Genomic DNA, 23131 nt, shown 5'->3' with positions numbered 1-23131 from the left:
TCTCAGTGATGGCAAACATTTATATGTGTTTGTGTCCATCAAATCGAGTTTTGTTTTATACTACTTACTTTGGCTTTTGATTGAGCATTCACATGCACACATATCATCATGTAGTTTTATAAATTATAAATAAATATATGTGTAATTAATAGAAATACATAGTGTTACTTAGTAGATTTTTTCAATAAAAAAATGTCTATGTAGATTTTACATTAGTTGTGTCTACTATTATATTTAAAAAATTATTCTTGGAATAATAAACATGCAGGAGCAGCTTCGGTTCTAAGCATGATATGTCTACCTTAGTCTGGAATATAGTATAGAACAACTGACACCAAAATCAAACACATCTGTCATTTATCTCCCAAAACGCAATAATAAAAATATCCCAACATCCAATACCCAACTTTTAGCTTGAAACTCTCACCACTCTCTATCACACTATCGGCCTTAGCCACTACCATAGTGGTGATAGCATGTCTTTTTCTAGATAGGTACATATTTCGTAAATATCGTCTGATTTGTTTGGCATCCTAAGAGATTTCTTATTATACAGGTGAGAGCACGGAACGATTGCTGCATTGAGCTCCCTTGCGACGACGCAACATTTTTCGGTACTGTTATATTCTATAGGTTTTGACAATAACGTGCGTCGACGTACGTCAAAACTCATACAATATTTGCGTTATTTTGCATTGGTCAGTCAAGTACCCCAATTATAAGTTGTTATATCTGAAGTATTTTTTATTCAGCTTTCTGGCTTCCCTCGGGATAAACCATAATAATACGAGTATATACACCTACCAACTTCCTCAGGAATCACACTATCTATCAGTGAAAAATGAAAATCGTTTGTTTTATAATGTGTAAGGATTGTAAGGATAAAACGTCAAAAGTATGAATGAATGTATGATTACTGGTTATCTATTCTTTCATGTGGGAATTATGAATGTGTAGGTGTGTAGTTTGTCCTTCTTTCATATCAAAATGGAGCAATGACTAATGTGATTTTTTATGTGGAGGTAATTTGAAGGCAGGAGAGTGACAAGAGTACCTACTTTTTGCAGCAGGTGGAGTCACAGGGGCAACATCTAATAATCCATAAACTATAGATGTGTTAGTAAACAAGACACAGATGTATGAGCAAAGAAAGATTCACTTACGTCCTTAAATAATTCATACTCTATAGGTTCTGCTTACCCCGTAAGGAATAACTTTCAATAAAACTGTTGAACGCGTGCGTTATAAAAAATCGCTCGTAATGCATATAAACCCAACCTGGCTTCCGGAGTTGATACCCAATAATGAATCACATCCTACTTTGCATTAAGCAGGTGATGGAGAAGTCTAAAGAGTACATGGCCAGTTTTGCGTTTTTTACTGCGATAAATTATTCCTTCGGGTGTTTCCCTTCCCGGAAGATCCCTAGCCAATAGCAAAAACGGAACCCTTATAGTTTCGTCAAATCAGTCTGTCAGTATGTCACAGTCATTTCATTCGTAGACTGCGTACTGTAAGGTTGAAATTGGTTGAATTTTTATTTTTGAAAAATAAAATTGGTAAGGGTAGCCATACAAGTGAGGGATAAATTCTTTTTTAAAATCATAGCATTGTTTATAATTGGACAAGTCTTTATAAATGTTATGGAGGTTGTATGGTTTCTAAAACGATTTTTTTTATTTTTATAATATTTTGGGAAATATTTGATTATAAAGTAAAAAAAATTATGTCCCTCCACTAATTTTTAAACAATGCAATAAATTTAATTCAATAAAAACTTAAAACTAAAATTTGTTTGAAAAAAAAATCGATCAGGCAGTTTATGCCTATGGGATAATTTCGATTCATATGAGTATACACTATTTAGGAAAAGTGTTTCAAATATTGAAAACTTTAACCTTTAACATTAGGGCCTATGATTAAGCCTTAATATAATTAGTATATATTTAATTACCACGAATCTATATGGGCACTCATATAATGCATGCAAAACATTTTTTTGTTACTTGTACGGAATCCTTGTTGTTGGCTAGTTTTGTAAAATCTGTTTACGCTTTCTCATTTATTTCAATTACTTTATAAGTGTGACGTTTACTGAAAATTTTCAATATCTTACTCCTTTTTTGACAGTAGTGATAAAACATGTTAACTCGCGTATAACTTATTATGTATTTACCCGAGTGAAGCCGGGACGGGCTGTTAGAATCTAGTAAAATACTTCTTTATGTAACATAATCTCGTTAATCGTGTTTTTTTTAAATCGGTCTAGCTATTAGTTGAAGTAAATTGATAAAAATGTGACAGTGGTACTAGTGTGCAGGATGGGCCTTCTTGATGACTACGGGCGGACCCGCAGATAGAACATGCTGCAATAAATTACATAAATACTAAAAAGATACTGCAAGTTAGCACCAATGACGCTAAAATTCATGTTTTATTTGTAAATCTACTTTTTTATTTTTACTACATCTGTAGTAAAAATAAAAAAGAAGATTTACACATTTTGTAGTATTAACAACAGCCGGACTGCGGCGTTTTCCTTTACACACGTTGCTGAACTCGGACAGATGTTGACGCGAATACAACGAACATTGCATAGTTTGTATGAAAGCTTTTATTTATCCCAATGAAAAACACGTACTCCGAATCCGAAGCTCAGCAAACTATACCGCGATAATGTTAGCCGCCATTAATTCTTTAAAAAGCAGTTGCCGCGAGTTTCATATTTACGTGTGCTTTTAATATTGCGCGCCATCTAGTATACGGGTGGTTAAACTTTGGTGTGGTTGAGCGACGCTCCCGTGTGAGGGTTTTTGGTTTTAGCGCAGGCGCTGTGGTCGGCGTACGTCCTTTGTTCGAAACAAGTCAACATTGTATCGTTTGAGTTTAGATCTTTCTAGCTTTATTTTAGTGAAAATAAACAATTTAGTGTAAGAAATGTGTTTAATTATTGTCATAAGCGGTGTATTTAAGTTGTAGAGCAAGTGATAAATGTGAACATTGTGTTATTTCCAACGTTAAGCTTTCGCTGATTGTACATGATCGAGCTTTAGGCGGATAGTACGCATGAAACCCTTGAGTGACTTTTTTTTCGAAACTGATGTTAAGGATATGGGCCCCGACATGGTATGTTTATGGGTTTTTTAATGGAAATTAAGTTATAAGAAAGTTGTTTTAAGTCATGAACTGTCGAAAATCCCGTTTTTTCAACGCAACAGGTCCGTTTTTGTTTTGTTTACTTGTCACCGGTGTCCGCCATTTCTGGGTCGGAATTTGTTCACCGGCCGTAGGTGTACTTAAGTTGGAAATTGATTAAACCATGGCTATATTTCGGTTCAATGAAACTTTTAATAGCAAGGTTTGAGAAACATAACCTTATTTTAAAGTGTTAACTTGAATTAAGTATAGTGTTCATCATAACAACTGGATCGATAAGCATTGAATGCGCCAATTGTTCCCGACGATTGAAACGATGTGTTTTTAGTGTGTTGCTGTTCTATGGGGAACCAATCAAGTATATACCTACCTACGAGTCGGGACCTACTGCATATTTACAAAAGCTAAAATAATGGATTAAAAGATAAAATTGGTATCAAATATGAATATTGAATCTGCAACTGAGTAACTTTACTCCTTTTTAAGAAAATATGAAGTCTATCTTACTTTGCCATTTGCCACCGTTTAGCTAGGTTGGGCATTTCAGTTTCTCATCACTATCACTAAATCTTGGATGTTCCTTGATTTGATAGCTTTCCCTTCATGTGGGTGTTTAACTCTATCCCTGTCTATATGTATGTCTGTAGTAGTTCTATTTTGATGATCAATGACTGTTAGTGAATCGTGAAACATATATTCAAATACTAGAAGGCCTTACTTTGCCATTTGCCACTGTTGCCATGTGAGTGTGTATACTAATCTGACTCATAGTAGTTATTTAATATTTCCCAGAAAGTCTTTACATGTGTTTCATTCTACTTAATGAACACAACCCTCAGCAATGATGAATACTGTAAGGAGTTACAATAAGTAGTAAGGAAGATGGACAGACAGATGTACAAGTGTTTTCTACATCCATATATTCTCTTGTGGTATGGAACCCTAAAAAGGAGCATTTTGCTCAGCAACATGGGATTCACTGACCAGACTGAAAAGAAAACAAAAATGTAGATACTTTTATTTAACAAATCTGTTTACAGAACACATTGACAGGTTAGCTGTTTACATTATGGCTAGGATTCATTGACATTCAAGTGCATTTAAGAAATAAGTTTTTAACTTTCTTTTTTATATTTTTTTAATAAGTTGCACTTGTTTTTTTTGGCTTTATTATAGTTAAAATTATTATGCAGTAATCAGTACTAAGAAATGTAAAAAGCTGTCTTACTTTCTAAGCCAAACCGCTAGCTGATTTTGATGGAATTTGGAATAGATATAGTCTATTACCAAAGTTCAAATATGTTATCATGGGTGGAAATTCATATTTTTTTTCTTATAATTGCACTTATTCTTATGTTTTTAATGTCCAGGTTCGAACCCTACCCATGGCACATGAGTTTGTATTGTGTACCAATATGGCTGATGTATGTAGTTTTTATAAACCAGAAAGAAGTTGTTGTGTATGTTACATTATGTATAATGGCCATCACCCTTTGCCATGAGCAATATGAATATTATAATTTATTTTATTAAAATTCTCGGAATATTCTCTAGCAATTATATATTATATTTTTGTTTTTATTATTATTATAATTTGTCAACAGATTGCACCTGCTGCAAAAAAGCTCTGGGACAAAGGGCCTGGCGCCGGCGGCGACAGCAAGGGTCCTCCCCACCTGCCTCCTCTGCAACTTAACCCTGAGCAAATGTGGCGCGATCCTACTTGGTCTGCTCAAGGTATGTTACTATGGTCCTAAGTAAGCAAGGACATTATCTAAATACTAAAGTAACTTATGTTTTAATTTTTCCCTGTAAATGACTTTTCTGATTATTCTTATTTTCAAAATTGGTCTTAAAGTCTAAAATTTTTTGGTACTATAGCTAAATCAATCTTCAAAAGCCAAATAATTAAAAAGCTTGTCTGAATTTAAAAATTAATACATTTTGAAGATGCAGGAAAGTTATTAATGTTGTCCTTATATAATTTTGTCTTAGCAGTGGAGCACAATGTTGGCGTCCCAATGATGAGCACACGTCGTGGAGTCGCTTTTCCTGGAGGAGATGCTGGCTGCATTCTGTCACCTCGCGATGCTGCAGGGCTCGGAGTCAAGATGGTGGAATATGTGCTGGGTGGGTCTCCTACTGGTGAGTTTTTGTCGGGATTTTTGTACACGCGTTTTACATGATTGAGAAACAAATAATACAATTCCATATAACCGCCATCTGTTCATCGTTGCATAACACCAGAGACCGTTAGGCGACCTTGACCTTGCAACCTATTCAATATGAAAGTGTATGAAGAATTCTTTATAATATCTCACTCTAAATATTTTATTTATAATAGTTACTAGGAGCGCCCAGGATATTAGTTTTAATTTCGATATGACAAGTACCCTATGTATAGACATAGGTTACTTGTTATTCTTCTATGTCTAAATAGGTTATCCAGTATATTTTGTGTGAACAGTCACATACATCAACATTTTTGCTTTTATACAAATCTTATCCTCGCGCGAAATTCTAATGCAGTGCGCATTAGAATTTCGCGATAAAATGTGCTATTTTATATTTTTATTCCACAAGTGTAGGAAGGAGAATATTGTCACATTTGGAAACGTTGGTGAAATGGTCCCAGAATGGGAGGATCGACCCATTTGGTGCTTGCGCAAGCAGGAAATATTACTATAAATCTGTAGTATTTTTTTGGTAAAGGGTTATGTTCAGTTGATGGTTGTTGTTAGAAGCAGGCGGCGTCGCGACAGGCGGCGGTGGCGAGAAGGTGGGCGGCGTGGTGGCGGGGCTGCGGGGCATGGTGCTGGAGGAGCGCGCGGAGGACAAGTCCGCGTCTCCGTTCGACAAGGATCTGCATGAGCTGCACGAACACGGCGCGCTGCCGAACGGACTCCACAATGGACAGGAGGACGATAAAGCTTTCAAGTGAGTTTTCATTGCATTTCATGAGATGATTTGAAGTTAGGCTTGTCAGTTCTGGTTTCGCGGCGTCATAACCCCGAACAAGTGGAGATGAGAGAGAGATGATAGGAAAGTTTTCAAATTGGTAACATACATAGTTATTACACTTCAATTTATAGAAGGCTGGTCTGGTACATGTTGGAACATGAGGAACGGCATTGCCTTTAACGCGACAATGCTGATTCCTTCTGAGTCCTTTGATCTCTAATCAATATTGTATCTAAATTGGTTACATAATATTTTGTTTTTAAGTATATGTTCGTGTTATTTTTGTACCTATTGGTTATTATTAAATTGTAATTAAAACCATTAATATTCTCACCATCATTCAGCCAATATAACAAATATAGCACAAATTTCTCTTAAAATATAGTAAAAATTCTAATAGTTTCAGTATTGTTTATTTCTGTCATAATATACGTCATAATTTTGTTACGTAGGTAATTCTATATTTATTCTAGTTAACACGTCGAACTATAATAGCAATAACAGAAAAAAACAAGGAGATGAAGGTCATTCTGTGCGATGTTTTAAAACTCGTAGTGGTAACAGCATGGCCGAGCGCGGCTGCGGGTCGCGCGGGCAATAACCGAGCGCCGTGGATCATGGCCTCTGTCAATGCCAGCGGCTCCCTCCACCCACCTCCCCACCCCGCCGCACAGACGTAGCCCAGACGCAATCTTTTATCATATCATTATTATAAAACCGTGATTCATTTCGTAAACAGATCTCCTCGATAATGACGTCTGAATTTATTTTATTTTTTTGTTATTCAATGCGTAATGAGATCAAAGATTTATAGCAGTTAGAGGGACGTTTTCCAATCCTTTTTTGGAGTTGCCTAACTTTTACCGTTAATTTCTCATTTTTGCATATGCTTGGGTAATAATCTTGTGTTGCCGCGGTAGCGCATGTTATGAAATGTGGAGGGAGATTCGCCATCTGTATAGTAAATTGCAACACAAAATAAATAGTAATCTTAGCAACTAAAATTATTTAACAGTAACTTGTTGTCTCGATTTTATAATCGGGACAATGGATAAACAGCAGGAGAATGATGATGAAAATAAAATTATAAATTGAATAAATTAAAATAATTTAATGTGTTACACAAATTAGTTTACTTCATTGTGCAACAATTAAATGAGTACTCGACGTTCTCTAGATATTCTACAGCTAATTTTTACAATGTTAAATCAGAATATAACTTTTAAAGGATTTTTATAAACACAAACACACACTATTTCTCATTTTTGCGTATTCCTGGTTCTTTCTGATCCAATTGTAGACGCACAAAAGTAAAAACGTCGCCATATCTTTCGTTTCGCTCATACAAAAAAAATACATGCTTATTACAAATACACGAGAAGAAACAGGACACACCGTATCATCCATCAGACCGCCTGATTTTTTAAGGCTTAATTTGCCATATGTAGATGGGCCAGAAAGTAGTATAGAAATGTTAAAAGTTGTATGAAAAAACAACTTCCTGGGTATGAAATTATGAATGATGGGTATGTTAGCCTGTCTTTATTATTTTTTCTTTCTTTGTCTTTGCACAGTAATGTGGATTATGGTGACTTCACAGATAAGATTGAATTGCCTTTTGCATATTGGAAATGAGACATGCAAAATCTAGATAATAGTTTGTTTATAAAGTAATATCAATGTTACTTGATCCGAATCTAGTCTTTGAACTAAATAATGTGAATGGTTACAGTCGCACGCCGGGTTCGCGCCAGCCGTCGCCGGCGGAGGAGGAGGTGGCGGGCGCGCACGCGGGCGTCCGCAACGGCGACGCGGCCGCCTTCCCGCTGCTGCCGCCGCACGCGCTGCCGCAGCCGCAGCCGCTGCACCATCTGCCGCACCTCTCACATCCGCAGGTACGCTAACTCAATCATTTACAAGTTTTATTTAATTTCTGTCTGTCTGCTAACAAATCTTGCAAGTTACATTTTGCCCACTTCCACTTATCCTTCAGAGTCGAAATTGAAATGATAATGCATTATTATGACATGCATGACCTAATGGTGAACCTGGGATCGAATGGAGAAACAAGATTAATGTTAACTATGACTGTCACCAAATTTGTTATTAATTTATTTATATATCAATTGTTTAATTCCAGCACCATCCCGGCATGCTCGGCGTCGCTCCTCTTCAAGGACTACCACATCCACAACATGCGCAAATTCATCCTGGTAAGTTTTAAGTTGGTCAATTAAAGTGGCATTTAATTGTTACTATGGTCTGACAACCAGGAATGATGATGATCGTGCAAAGTGGAGAAGAAACTGAAGACAGACAATAGGCTCTTAACCCTCTACAGTTGAGGAAGAAATGAATGCTGTACCACAATAGTTTCTTGCTTTAATGTTAGTTGCAAGGTGATAAAAATACATGATTTTTTGATATTGACTTGCATAAAAATACATGATTTTTTGTTATTGAGTGGCACACTTCTGTTAGAAGTCAGGGTTCTTGTTCCCAAAAAACAATCATTACGGTGACAATAATGGATGTATTGATGAAATATATTCTTAAAACAGCAACTATTCTTTTAACATTTTTCTGCACACTAGCGTAGTACATAAACACTGGTTGTGCTATCACTAAAAACAATTTGTGACGTTTCGCAAAATGTCACTTAGCCGCCTTTTAATGATAGAGTTCAGCCGCAGGAATAAAGTAGTTTACACAAGAATGTAGTAATGTCTATAAAAATCTATAATCAACTCCCAAACGCCGTTAGAGAAATAGAAAATATCAAAACGTTTTTACAAAAAGTTAAGGAAATCTTGATTAATAAATGTTATTACACAATTAATGAATATTTAGAAGATAAATTTACACAATAAAAATTAATTCAAATAATTAAAATACTTACTTGAGGATGAACTTTTGACATTAATTTTATTAATATTATTATTATTATTGACTTATCAAAAATGTATGACTGATAATAGATTATGCCTAAAGATGAAACATGAAGTAATTTATACTTATCAAAAATGATTAAATTTAATAGATAAAATTTATTCATGTTAATAATGTCACTTTACACTGACAAAGGTTCTCTAACATCGACAAATGTGGCCCTTCTCCCATTGCAGCGCCCGTCAGGGTCCTTAATTGCTACTATTTTTATAATGAAGACCTGTATTTGACATTAAGGAAGCAATAAACAATTTGAATTTGAATTTGAATTTGAATACATTAACCATCAACTTCGACAACCGACAGCGACAGCTTGTTTGGCAGCATTGTTTTGGCATTTAGAATAAAATTGTCACCAAAATCTGTATTAGTAAGTAATTAATAATCTATCTCACAGGTTTAGGTTCTCACGAATAAAATAATTGGCATAAATTCTACTCACATAGATCCCTAGTCAAGACTTAAAACTTCGTTAAAACAACCAAATATCTTGAAACATGTGATCGACGCTCTAGTTTTAACAAATAATAAATTTAATTATTGTTTCCAGGTATGACATTGAATGACTCTATGAATCAACACATCGAACTCGTTTTACAAATGGAGCAACATCCTCAGTTTGACAACAACAGTTTTGCAAGTACTCAACAGGTATGTTATTTGTGACCCTACTAGTACTCTCATGGGAAGTTCCCAGTCCTAAATAATAATTGGTTGAAAGTTCCACTAGTGGATGCGACTACTTGCTTCTAGATAGCGGTAGTTAATCGTAAAAGTAATGTTAGATGCCTTGCAGTATTAGAATAACACACTTGGCAAGAAAAGTTAAATTATTGCCAAAATTATATTATTGGCTAGGACAAGTTTGAATAAAATGTAATTTAATCATCTGAACAACCTGACCATCTTGGGAACAATGGTTGAAAAAGAACATAGAGAACACAAGAGTATTTAAAATGTATTTCAAAATTATTTTCCTCATTTCACCTCATCAAAATTCAGATTTTTTTTTTGTGGTCAAATACATGGGCAAATAATGAATGAAAGAAATGAACTCTTCCAAGAAAATAAGGTGCCATCCCATTCTTACTTGTTGAAGTTTGACTTGCCTGTCATCAACCCTCTTTGGAAATGCTGCTTTACTGTTAATTGTTAATGAATTAATGTTTATTCATTACTCACAAGTAATTCAATAACTTCCAAATAAGGTGCCATTGATGTTAGTCATCGAACTTTCGCTTTAAACAATTGTTCTATTAATATGTGTAGATAATTAATTGGATATAATAGGGATGTTTTGTAGGTTAGTAATTTTAACCGCTAAACATTTTTTCTCTAGTCATATCAGCCGACTATAGTTTAGATTCCATTCAGGATTGATCTTTACGAACATTTGTCATGTCTATGAAGTCATTTTAGTTTTTATCAAAGGTTGCTTTGTTACGGCACTAGATGTCGGTAGGTAGTCGTAAGTCATGTCAGATTCCTTAGGCGACTGGAATAAAATCTGACACCAGTGTTAAGCAATAACACAAGATAATAGAGATATGAGGACCGTCGAAAGTGTTAACGTTGTTGTACATGTGCAGTACGGGTCGACGGGCGGCGTGTCGGGCGTGTCGGGCGTGTCGGGAGTGTCTGGAGTGTCGGGAGTGTCGGGAGTGTCGGGCGCGGGCGGCGCGGCGGGCGGCGCGGCCGCGCTGCTCAACGGCGCCGGCGTCGTGCAGCCCGCGCCCGACTCCGCGCAGCACCACCAGCCCTTCGACGTGCAGGTATTACACTTGTTGTTTATATAACTTACCTTTTTCCTTGTATATGTTATGGACCAGGTGATTAAGACGCTAACAAAAATGCACGCGCAACTTTAACAATACCCAAAATGAGAGTGTAATATGTTAATATAATCAAATTGACTGGGCATTATTATTATATGCTATAGTCATCATTAATAACTGCACAAGTTAGTGACTAACGAATTGCTGTAACCTGCTGATTCCACAGTTTTGTTTATTTATCGATAAAAAGTTCAGTCTAAAGTTCCTTACTACCATTTCTTTATTTATAGTTAGACTTTATGTGACCTACCATTAAACATTCTCTTTTACATAATTACATGTCGATAGATAATCCAATTATATTAAAAAAGAAGTTGCATTCTGGCTTTACCTAGATTCTTCATTACTCATCAAGACTTGGCAAATATTTTACAGAATGATTTTGATGGAATTTCACTTGATTTTGCAGAGCATTTTTGTCATGTCCATTGTGAATGGACTCTTACGGTTTGTCACCAGGTACTGCGATCTTTGATATTTCTAGTATTTTAAATACATGTACTCAATAGACTGAATAATTTTCGTAAATGTAACATATCCATTTCCTACCATGGTTTAGCCGAACTGATACGGTTCTTCATCAGATCTTCAATTTTTGTTATCACAGGAAGTGTCCCAACAAGCTGAATAAATTTTGCATAGGCTATTTAGTCGATATCTATTATAGCTATGCTGGGCATTTCGATTTCTCATCATAATCACCATGATACTTCCAGATCTTGGATGTTCCTTGATTTGATAGTTTTCCCTTCATGTGGGCGTTTAACTCTATCTCTATGTGTATGTCTGTACTAATCAAATAGGGGCACGAAAATACGCCGAAATGTTTCCATTAAAGGATGGTGCGGCAGTGTTTACTTCGCCCTTGACTTGGCGGGCTCACTGCCGTACTTCCAGATTAGTGTTCTCTTCCTACATATTCATTTAATTGTTTAAGAAGACGCATTTAAAGTAAGGAATTTGTACCAACATCAAAACCAATGGCGCGACTATAGCGTCATGATCCGGCCTAGCCTTATCCCACTTTATACGGGGTCGGTACAGCTTGGCCAGCCTTGTCCACTTCTCCTTCACCTAAACTATCTGATAGACAAAGGGTTTCGTTTTTACGTACGGTACGTTTAAGGTATCCTTTAAAATATAGGAATAGGTTCATTCACCGAAAATTTGGTCGGGAGGCTGTTTACGTATGACCAATAGATTAGATGAGAGGTGGAAACTGCTGCGGTGTGAATCCCAGATCTGGCCCCCACAAATCATGAATCACCTGAATCATGTACGTCAATTTGATTGATCACTACCTGGTTCCCGGGTAGGATAACATCGTAATGTCAGTTTACTAGTGTGTTTACCACTATTGTCGCTAGATGGCGACTTGAGAAAACCATGTAAAAATGTACATACGGGTTAGTCCATCTAGTTATACGGTATAATGCAGAATCGACAAAAATCAGATCTGTCATACTACCCATACTAGTATAACTTCTTATAGTTTGTATGTAATAACTCTTTACGGAAAAGAGGTAAAAATTATACCATAAACATTAAACTTAACCCCTGTAGGGATCGCCTACAGTCCACCCGCTATAGATTATGGATGCGAAACTATCTCTTGTGATTTGGTGGAATAATATTTATTTAAAAACCTGTAATGGTTACTGTTTTTCGTAATAGTTTATAATGTTCTTTCTTCGCTCTTGGCGGTTACGGAATTTAGTGCAGTTAATCTTTTAGAAAAAAAAAATTACAAATATACGTTACAACATATTTTTATTGTTATTAACCACGCTACATTCCATATTAGTCAAGAGCGAACAAAAACCTAATACAAGCTTTACTTTCTTCAGAAATTACAGTAATTATATATATTAAAGTAATAATTAACTTGGCGAATCAACCAACATATACTACTGTAAAGATCAAATAAAAAATATATAATAGTCTAATTAGAAGCACGTTTGTAGAGTGTGTCGTTATCGATACATACCAGCAACTATAACCTAGTAAAGTTCGCAACATCCGTTTTGCCTAATATTTTATAACAAATTAATAGACACTGTTGTTAATACTAAACTATAAAATAATTAATCAATTATAGTTAAATGTTAATTATAGTCATTAGTTCACTATAATTTATTTCGATTACTCGTTTATAATAACTTATAATAGTACATTAACTTTAATTTTTAGGATAACAGGATATGCCGTATTTGTAGTTTTCTCTTGGCCTTTGTATTTGTAGTATTTTTTCCGGTTGGTTGACTGGAAGAGATCCCTTCGTGGGATAAGTCCGTTGTCGCTGTAATTTTTTTTTTCTGTATTTTATATTTGTTTTCCTTTAAAGTTATATCAAACAAACAAGTAATTTAACCTTGATTCCACGGAATTCTGACAAATGTCATTTTAACATTTCAGAAAAGATAAACCTTCGGGTTTTTTTCGAAATAAAATAAAAATTTTAACGGAATTAGATTAAATTAATAATACATAGCTTATTTAATATAATCTCATTGTAACCACTTGTTTAATTTATTCTTTTAAAGTCAAAAATAGAAAGATGTATAAATTTACTAAATTGAAAAAAATAAGTAAACATATTTCTTCAGTCAGTGAAAATCAGGCTCCTCTCGTAAGTCATCCGACGAAACAGATATGTGGAATCATGGTCAAAAATTAAAAAAATAAAACAACTTTAGCCTTGATAAATGTATCAAAGTAGTTAAAAAAGTTTGTAACTGTGAATCACTAAACAGATTCTTGATAAAGAAAAAAGATTTTCCCAAATAATCATAATATTATACGACATACGCGTTGATTATACGTCAATAAACAAAATCTAGTTGCTATTTCAAAATTATCATTATATTTTTAAATTTTAGTTTTTCTAATTGAAACGTAAAATTCATTATGAAGCGGTGGTGGTGTAATGGTTATTACGCCCGCATGTGGATCGAAAGGTCTTAGGTTCGTATCCTACTTGTACCATATGAGTTTGTATACCAATCTGTGAACTTGACAATCAGGTTATCACTGATATTGACAATCAGGGTTTAGTAAAAAATATACAAAACTAGCTGCGCCCCAGGGCTTGGGAATTTCGGGGTAAAAAATACCCTATGTGTTATTCCAGGTTATTTTCTACCCGTGTACCAAATTTCATAACAATCTGTCTAGTAGATAATGCATGAAGGGGTAAAAACTTATTATCGCATTTATAATTAGTTGGGATTGGGATAAAGAATATATCTATATATACAATAAAGAACCCCCGAAATTGTAACAGTCTTAAGTGAAATGTATCGAGAATTTAATATAACGTATTTATTTAAGAAAACTTGTTGAACAAAATTATTACAATATTTAGAAATCCATTGATAATTGACTCACTTATGTTACGACGCCATTCTCGTAATTTTGTTCGGCCGTATTAATCTTTAATATTTTTTTATTTTTACACATTTCATTTACGATTGACCATTATTAGTTGTTATCATCAATTTATCACATGTGGATATTACATCAACCGTACAAATTGATTGTCGTCACAGTTTATTTCCATAATGCACTATTAGATTCTATAATGTCCCATTACGTGCGTGATATATGTATTAATGCTAATAAAAAGTGTCGTGAGAGATTAGGTTAGTTTTTATAAGGATTAAATACACTTTTCTTAATTATCGTTTTCATTTCGATATTTGAAGTGGTGAACAATAAAACTACACCACCAATAAAATTTGATAAATATAAGTAACAGAAGACTTAAAATTATCTATGTTTAAATGTCTTCAATCAGTATTTTACAATCTTTTGGAATACACCCCTTTCCAGGCTAAACATTTTTGGTAACCCCTAGTTAGGCCATAGAAAGTCAAAATTAGTAATGTAATTAAAAGACTACATTTATACCCTATGTTAGCCATTTATGACCTAGCTGTTTACCGTAAATTTTAAATGGGAACTGTTATTTTTTCATATTCAAACTACATGTATGCAAAATTTCAATAGAGTACTGAGTAGATAGAGCTTAAAGAGGTAACAAACTTACTTTCGCATTTATAATATTAGTAGGATTAATACCTGCAATAAGCCGCGATACTTGGAAAGTTAGATCGTGGTAAGTTGGTTAGCAGGACTTTGATTTGAAAACCAGCTTGACTTATTTCTTTTACCGGCGACTCCCCAAGTAAGGCTCCGCGCCCCCCCCTAGGGGTGCGACCCACAGATCGAAAAAAAATGTCTTAAACTGTTCGTTATAAGAAAGTTTCTTATCATTACATTTTATGCCAAACTAAAAGTATCGATAAGTAGTACATAATCTGAAGGTGTATATACGATGTTTGCTATGAACCAATATAATCATATCGGCAGAGTTTTTTCTAGTAGACCATATAGATGGTGTTACCGTTAGTGTTTGTCGAGGCGGGGTGTACGCGTGCCCCGCTAACGAGCGACTATCTCCGGCCCTGTTCCCACGGCGCGCGTCTACGAGGAAGCAATAAACCTATACCTTAACTGCACATACCATTACCGATTGTAACGGCGTACGTAGTGATAGAATCGACTGCCAACCATCTACCGATGTCGCGATGTGTCAATAACGCCTTATCGAATTGGCTTGACGGCAGACTATGGTACGGGGGAGACCTGTTTTCGTAACCGTTTTCAAGCGCAATTCAATAGGTGCTGAAACTACTTGCGATCGCGCTTGGTTGCATGTCGTTCTCATTTCTTTTTTATTAGTTAATATCAAATCAGTAACCCACTGATTTGTATATGTTAAAAATCTTCTCCGATTTTTTTTTGCCTATTTTATTTCTGGTCGATGCCGTCACCATGGGTGCAATTCCGTCAGAAATACAAACAGTTGTAGTCAGGCAATTAATTATTCATGTAGGACAGATAATCTTATCTCCCATTTTCAAAGATTGTTGTTAAACTCTTTTACAATTGTTTAATTTATTCTTTTAAAGTCAAAACATGTTTTAACAAAAATAGGATTTGTAAAAGTTTGTTAAATCAAATGAATAAGAATTAACATTCCAATTTAGGCGCCAAGCGAGCTAAAAAATAACGGCATATTTTCCGAGTGTAAGTTGCGGAGGCAGTATCTGGCAAGATTGCGAGGTCGTTGAACTTTACAACGACAGTTCTGTTGTTACCGGCATTGTTCGATGCCTGCAATTCGTGTGAAAACAGCAATCTGGGTTACAGTGTACCTGCATGGCAATATACAATTGAAGTTCCTAGGCACGCTCTTTGCCCGTCATGTCGAATCTGTCTGTGCGAGTGCTTCATATCTGTATGTTCGACCATTTTCTTACATAAAGTTGTTAAATATACAATTGTTTTCGAGACTGATGTTATCTTCTTAATTCCAGTTCTGATGTACATAATTAACGGACGTTCACTTGACTATTCATTACTGGCAATTAATTCCCGCGGGTTGTGCTCCGCGGCGCTGAGATCGACCTCGTGGGAAATTAAACTGTGTGCGGGCCGCCGTCTTCTGCCGCCCGCCGCCTCTCGCCTGCCTCGCCGCCCCACCTTCACATATGAACACTTTCTCCAAGATTTCCCGATTTTTCTAGCTGCAATCTACCTTATTGCGACAGTTTCATTCATAATATAATCTAGGCAAATCTTTCTTCACATAGAACATGAGAATGGGTTTTCTAAATTTTCCCACCTTTATATTTCCCCCTTTTCATTGTGATACTGTCACGCGTGATACATCGCCTATTTTAATAATTAAGCGCGTATTGAAATTAGTTTGCAGCTTGTTGTGAGCCCACGTGAGTGGTTCATTAAATATGGAACCGTAATCAGTGTGGTGCTCGCAGCGTCCCTCGGTCTCGCACCACAGAATCTCATGTTTGTTTTGTTACGCACTTTTTGCTCCTTTGAAAATTACGAAACAAGTAGCCCTCAATTGTCCTGTTGACTTAGATTTATATTTGATGTATGTTTTGTCCTGCTTTCATCGTAACGCAACTTTCCAGATGTCGGTGAAATACAATCAAAATTTTATTCTCTTGAAGAGATTTCGTTTCTAAAACCGTGACAAATTGATTGCGTTGCAATTTTCGTGACTACGCTTTCTTTTGCCTTGGCGGAAGAGGCACCGAAGCAAATGTTGCAACTTGGTGAACGAACGGCTGCCGCGAATCGGATCGGAATCGCTCAGCCGCGCCCGATTGCGCCGCTACGCATCACCGAGCGCGGAGAAATTGAAGTGTTCGGACCGCTAGAATACTCGCACCAAGACTTGCAACCAACCACTTGCGAAACTTCGCGCTTAATTGTCCCACGCCCGCGAACCCTAAATTGCGGGAGTTCATCGCAACGTTAATTTCGATGCGCACGAATACACCACTGCTGGGCTATGGCAGAAGAGAATAATTATATAACTTTAAAAGTTAATGAAGTAATGCTCTTTGTTGGTTAAGATAACTATGTTTGCTCAAAGAACGATCTCTGTAAGCCTCAGGGCGCTTAGCTTATGCTGTCCGTGTCGTCTAGGCCGCGGTTATGAGATTATTCTCGCTTTGACGGCCTGCCTCGCCCGTATGCAACACGCTGCGCTTTTAAGGTCGTTCGTTTCGCCTACATTTATAATCATAATTGGCTGTTTCGTGACTTAGTGCTTGCTTCGTCGTAATATGAATGTAATTTTGACTAAAATATATTCATTTACATGAATTTACTTGCCTTCATTGTTTTTTTGGTCAATTAACGAATTACAAATTTCCTCTCTATTTTATAATTCTTCGGAATCGGAAGTAATAAACGAGTAATAGACGAAAATTTAATAACTAAAAAAAAAGAATAAATAACACCAAAAATTAATTTGGGCCCATAGATTGCAGAGTGAGGCAATTTGTCGGCGCGGTTGCACCGGAGATAAGAGCTGCCTTATTGCCGGCTCCGCGCCTCCGCCGCTAACTAACGCCTTATTAAACTTCAACAACGCCGCTGATCACTTCACCTACTTGTTTACTCTCTAAACTTAGATTAATCGCTCGCCCCGCACTCCGTGTGCACTATTTATTTTCGTGTATACGAAAATGCTAAAGGAAATTGGTCTATCAATTCCTTGTACGCTTTTTAGCCATATATACGATTGGCTTAACATAGACATTTTAATATATTCTATACTAGATGTCCTTCCACATGGAATATATTTCTCCATTAATTGGTATCAAACGTCTATTCATACTTGGACCTAGTTAGTTTTGAAATGATTCCTTACATCTACTTAGAATTTAAATTTCTTGTACACCAAGTTTTAAAATTAAAGCTTTTAAAATTAGAAGACATCCAATTTAAAGTTCAAAATCCTGTTCCTGTAATCAAGTCTGTCCATGGAATCTTATATAGATATGTCTATATTGATAATTTACCTAATTCTTCGTCTGATAACATAGCTTTCACTATTTTGAGGGCATGATGACATTGACCTTACAAGCATGTTATACTTTGATCGTCTCAATGAAGATCATCAACCTTCGAGGATCTTGCGGCTATTCACCTGAGAATAAGATCTCATGTAAAACAAAAATCAAATATTAGATTTTAATGATCATTGACGCATCGTGCGTGTGTCGCTTTGTGTAGCTGTTTGTTTTTGTCTTTACGGGGAAATGAACACTAATGGGTGCCTCTCTCTATTGTCAATCCATTTTTGTCTAACTTTCTACCAGTCCTTACTTTGTCTGATTTCGCTTCAATCATAGTTTTGAAATTGCAACCATCGTGCACCAAATATGTAATAAATAGAGATAGACATCTTGTACAAGTTTTTATTTTCGTATCTATTTCACACTGGAAAACTATTTTTTTTCTCTTTAAGTATTCGGTGAAGTGCAATGTAAGCTATGCGGAGGAACAAAGGAAGTCATTTAAACCGTCGCTTCGTTGGCGTGACAGTCACGCGACCTACTCCCTCCGTGTGGACTATCTATTGTTTTGTGCCAGTGCCTCTCCTAGGGTCGAATTCTAATTCAAATTCCATCGGAAATATACCGATCGACTTAGCACTAAAATTGTAATCAAATGTATCTGCAATGGCTGTGGAACAGTGTCGCAGTAGTTGCTAGTTTGCATCCTAAACTATATTAATAATGCGGTTTCACAGCGCGGATTGTTGACACAGGGCGAGTCGCAAACTCTCGTGAAACATTGGCCACATCGCCAAGGCAGAGTGACACGCACAATAGCCACTGTGTTTGCTCGTCCGCCTCGGCTGTTCTACGCTTTGCTACAACAACAGCTATGAGCAATCGCTATGTGACGTCGTGGTCAGGAACGTGATTAAATTTCCAACCACATCACTATTTCATGCGTGCCGTGCGAGCCTTGCTCGTGTTGCATTATGCCGACGCCGTATTTCCTTAAACTGCAATGTATACAGTTTAGCTGTTTTTACATGCATGTAGTCTGATTTAGAAAATGTATTGATTTCTTTATTATGAATGCGAAAGTACTGAATTGATTTGTCTTGTAATTGTACTTCTATAACAAATGGTAAGATGACTAAATAATGACATTTTTACCAGAAGTAAAGTAAGGTGATAATTTATAAAGTGAAATTCCTATGGCTTATTTGATAAATACACATTATATGTTAAGTAGTTCTTTGTAGACTACAGTGCCCATTTAAAACATGCATATCATTTTACTACAGAGATATAATAGTTGTAGTCACAGAGAGACCCCTTATGTTTGTCGCAAATTCAAGAAAGGGATTTGTCGACGCGACCCGCAAGGATTTGCCGTGACAGCATCGGCACATCCCGGCTTATTGCCGAAACCCTGATTAATGAGATGATCCCAGTGTGGTAGCGGTGCCACAGACCCTACTCAACTAATTTGTAAATTTTATTACTTAAAATATCTTCTTTTTCTTATAAGCTGATAAAGACGATTCTAAATTCACAATTTATATACAAATGTTACATCACTTTCATAAAATATATAAATGTGACATTTAGTTAGCCTGATTCTCCACATTTAAAATACACTGGAAACATTGGATGTCAACCAAAGTATTTATTGCTCTCTTCAAAGCCCTTAGCACGTAACTGTTTATTTTACCATAGCCGTTGCGAAACCCTTTTTCTATGTGGCCCTTGAACTGGGTAAACTGTTGATTGTTAATAGAATTGGGGTCGGAAATTTACAATAGAGCACGTAGAAACATAACACGTTTCGTTTTCACGTGCTGGATTAACTTGGACATAGGGTTGAAAGATTGGGGTGCCAGTTCATTGATATTCTTGGAATTTCAATTCAATATACTATCTTATATCCAAATTATAAATAAAAAGATCATTTAATCATCATGTTGTTAAAAGTTAAACGCGTTGATATATTTGATCAAAATACATTTTCTAGATAAAAATACATTCGTGCTAGCTTACAATATGTTTAATTACAAGAGTGTTATGTAATTTTAAGAGTGTTATGTAAGTTCTATATTTCTAAACTGACGAAGATATTTACGAGATTTGATATTCAATTTGCTACGAAATTAAAGAGCGCTATAGAACAAACTGTGACGACGGCTATGTCACGAATCACCGATTGTGACATTTAAAGTTCATGTTGATATTTGCGCGAGGATCCCGTCGATCCATAACGTCGGAACCTTCTTTCATTGCATATCTATTGTTATTTCCGCAAAATAGCTGGCCTTTACAATGTACATTGGCACTGCATCCCGCAGAAATTGGTAACTTGTTAGGTTTGGGCAGGGGTTTGCATTTAGTTAATCCATGAGCACAATCGCACTAATTTGGTGTAGCGGCTTCAGATCTGCGCCGCCTAATTAGCTGAGCTTTGGCATTGGCCCGGCACCCGATGCGCGGTGCAGCCGGTCAAAGGATTCGTCGCTCATTACGCGCGTTGGTAAAATCGCTAGCCAAACCGCAGCTTTGTGCTTTTATTTAACTAGCGACTACCTGGATATAAGTCTTTCTCACAATTCAACATATTTGATTACGTGACACTTTTAAATTTTAAAAATACTTCCGACACTATCGCAATGTAGAATAGAGATTAGACTTGCGATTCGAACGTTTATAGAACATACATTTTATTGTGTAATAACGGGGCCTAAATTTTAATTTATTCATATATAACTAAGAGCGCTGGCAGTCACGGAATAGACACCGCCAAGCGGAGCGATGCGATGTTTGCGGCAGCGATAAGATCGCGTGAGAGGCGGGCACGCCGCACGCTCCGCTGCCCGCCCTCGCCGACTCCGCCGGACGATACGTCACGCTGCGTTAATAGTCACCAGGCACGCTATACGCCACAATCGGCTATCTGCTCTGTTACCATCTATATGTTGAGGCGAACTTCTACTTTATGGCCCTAGATTAGACAATTTGAAAATAGTTTTTCCTAATTATAGATGCGGTGCATATTTTAGTACAAATGGGAATTGATAAATAAAAAAAGCAGTTTCTCATGTAGCAGTGACCTATCTTTAATCTTAAATGTTACTTAAGGTTATTGACTGTTATATCACATACCTATAGAATATTTAAATATTCTTAAAAATCCGGAATCAATCTCTACTTCAAGTCTATGGTGATAGAAGGTGTTAAAAGGGGTGCCTTTTAACACCTTTTGATCGTAGAGATAATAAAAATAATTGAACAACAATAGGATCGCAATCCGATTGGGCCACACGGTATCTAAAAGGCTACAATACATTAAACATCGTGAATCGTTAATGTATACAAAATGTGAACAATAAATATTATCAAACTTACCGTAATAATCGCTTTATCAGATTTTAACAGGCGTATTATATGCTTTTTATCATATTCTATCCATTCAAAAACATGTATGTTTTTGAATGGATAGAATATGATAAAAAGCTATGTCCGATTAGAGCACTTTGTTTTCAGAGTGTGTAACAATAAAGTAAAAGTGCTTTTTCCATCATACAATTTCGTTTCTATAAATAAATAAAAAAATAGTAATTTTAAGCGTTATTGATTTTTACATCTGCCTTGTAGTGAATTACTATTGATTGATCATCACTGTTGACAAAGCTATAAGGTTTCTTGATAAACAATAAAATGGACGCATGGTTCGCTATTGTAACGTTATATGTGGGCGTACATCGAGCGGGCAGATGGTCGTCGTTTGCGCTGTGTACATCACGGCTCTGATTAAACTTAATTAACTGAAGCCATTTACACGCGGCGGGGACAGGGCGCGCCCCGAGCAGGCGGCATGGGTGTCGCGACAATATGGTATCGGTCACCGACATTCACTGTAAACCTATGAAGTGCTTACCCTGCAATGTCTTAAAGCTATTTGTCTTTGATAATACAAAAACAACTAATTTGAAATGAGTTTAGGACGATTTGAGTATGATATCGTTGACCAGGAAACGGATCGGGGCCGGCAGCGGGGCCGCTGGCGTGGCGGCGTCTCGGCTGCCGCGGTCCGTGGAACCCGCGAGATTTATAGCACACCCGCACGCATCTGGCGCACTGCCCATAGCCCTAACGCCCTTTTATCACCGAGTAAAACAAGCCCGTCCCGTTAATTTGTTTGTTCTGACGCGGCCGAGTTAATGAATCGCCGTAGGGCTTAACCCATGTCCGCGACCCCCACCGAAATAAACGTTTACACCCTTAAATTGGTTACAACTTTCAAATAAACCGTTAAACACAATGTTTTGACACCTCCGTCGTTCGGTTTAGTAAAGAGACTTGATTGAATCTAGAATAAGTTTGACTTGTGTTATTAAATTTACGATGAATTGAATTTGCAGCGCCATATATCAGTCAGTTGTTGCAACTATATTGCGGCCCGGTAACGTGAATGTGGCATCCTGGTAGCTATTTAGTTGTAAAATGTGGAGCGCACTGATTTAGCGCGAGTGAATCAGACTAGCTCAGGTGAGGTCGCATTCCACCGCGCCCGCCCTACCTGCGCGCCCAAAATACTCTTGCGCACGCCCGCCCGCTTGCGCTCCGCCACTGATTATTTTCAGCAGACACTCAATCTTTGCATAAACATCTTTGGTTTTGATAGCTTTTGTGTTTTTACAACTACATCAAAACTTCGAGTATGATAACAAATACAACAAGTAAAAAATATCGATTCTCATTGAGCTTTATTTACTAGAGCTCGTTCTCGACGGTTCAAAAAATTGTAGTGTTTTGTTATTCTATCTACTCTGTATCTGGTTATTCAATACCTTT

At 36.5% G+C, this 23131-nt stretch overlaps 1 protein-coding gene across 7 annotated transcripts in view; it reads left to right on the top strand.

Moving 5' to 3' along the window:
• The window catches only part of pum (pumilio), a 62627-nt gene that overhangs the window by 2236 nt on the left and 37260 nt on the right, over positions 1-23131 (top strand). For 3 of the 7 annotated variants that reach the window (XM_053745788.2, XM_053745782.2, XM_053745787.2), the window contains exons 3-9: positions 4761-4893; positions 5152-5301; positions 5898-6093; positions 7850-8012; positions 8258-8330; positions 9617-9717; positions 10656-10838. In XM_053745788.2, the coding sequence (XP_053601763.1) occupies positions 4761-4893; positions 5152-5301; positions 5898-6093; positions 7850-8012; positions 8258-8330; positions 9617-9717; positions 10656-10838 (999 nt within the window). Of the gene's footprint in view, positions 1-2848; positions 3127-4760; positions 4894-5151; positions 5302-5897; positions 6094-7849; positions 8013-8257; positions 8331-9616; positions 9718-10655; positions 10839-23131 lie in introns of those variants that run through there. The other 4 variants (XM_053745789.2, XM_053745783.2, XM_053745786.2 and 1 more) reach the window with 4 other exon arrangements.

Source organism: Plodia interpunctella, chromosome 5, assembly GCF_027563975.2.
Source record: "Plodia interpunctella isolate USDA-ARS_2022_Savannah chromosome 5, ilPloInte3.2, whole genome shotgun sequence".
Classification (NCBI taxonomy): domain Eukaryota; kingdom Metazoa; phylum Arthropoda; class Insecta; order Lepidoptera; family Pyralidae; genus Plodia; species Plodia interpunctella.
The sequence above is the reverse complement of the archived record's forward strand: the minus strand, read 5'-3'. Positions and strand labels throughout refer to the sequence as shown.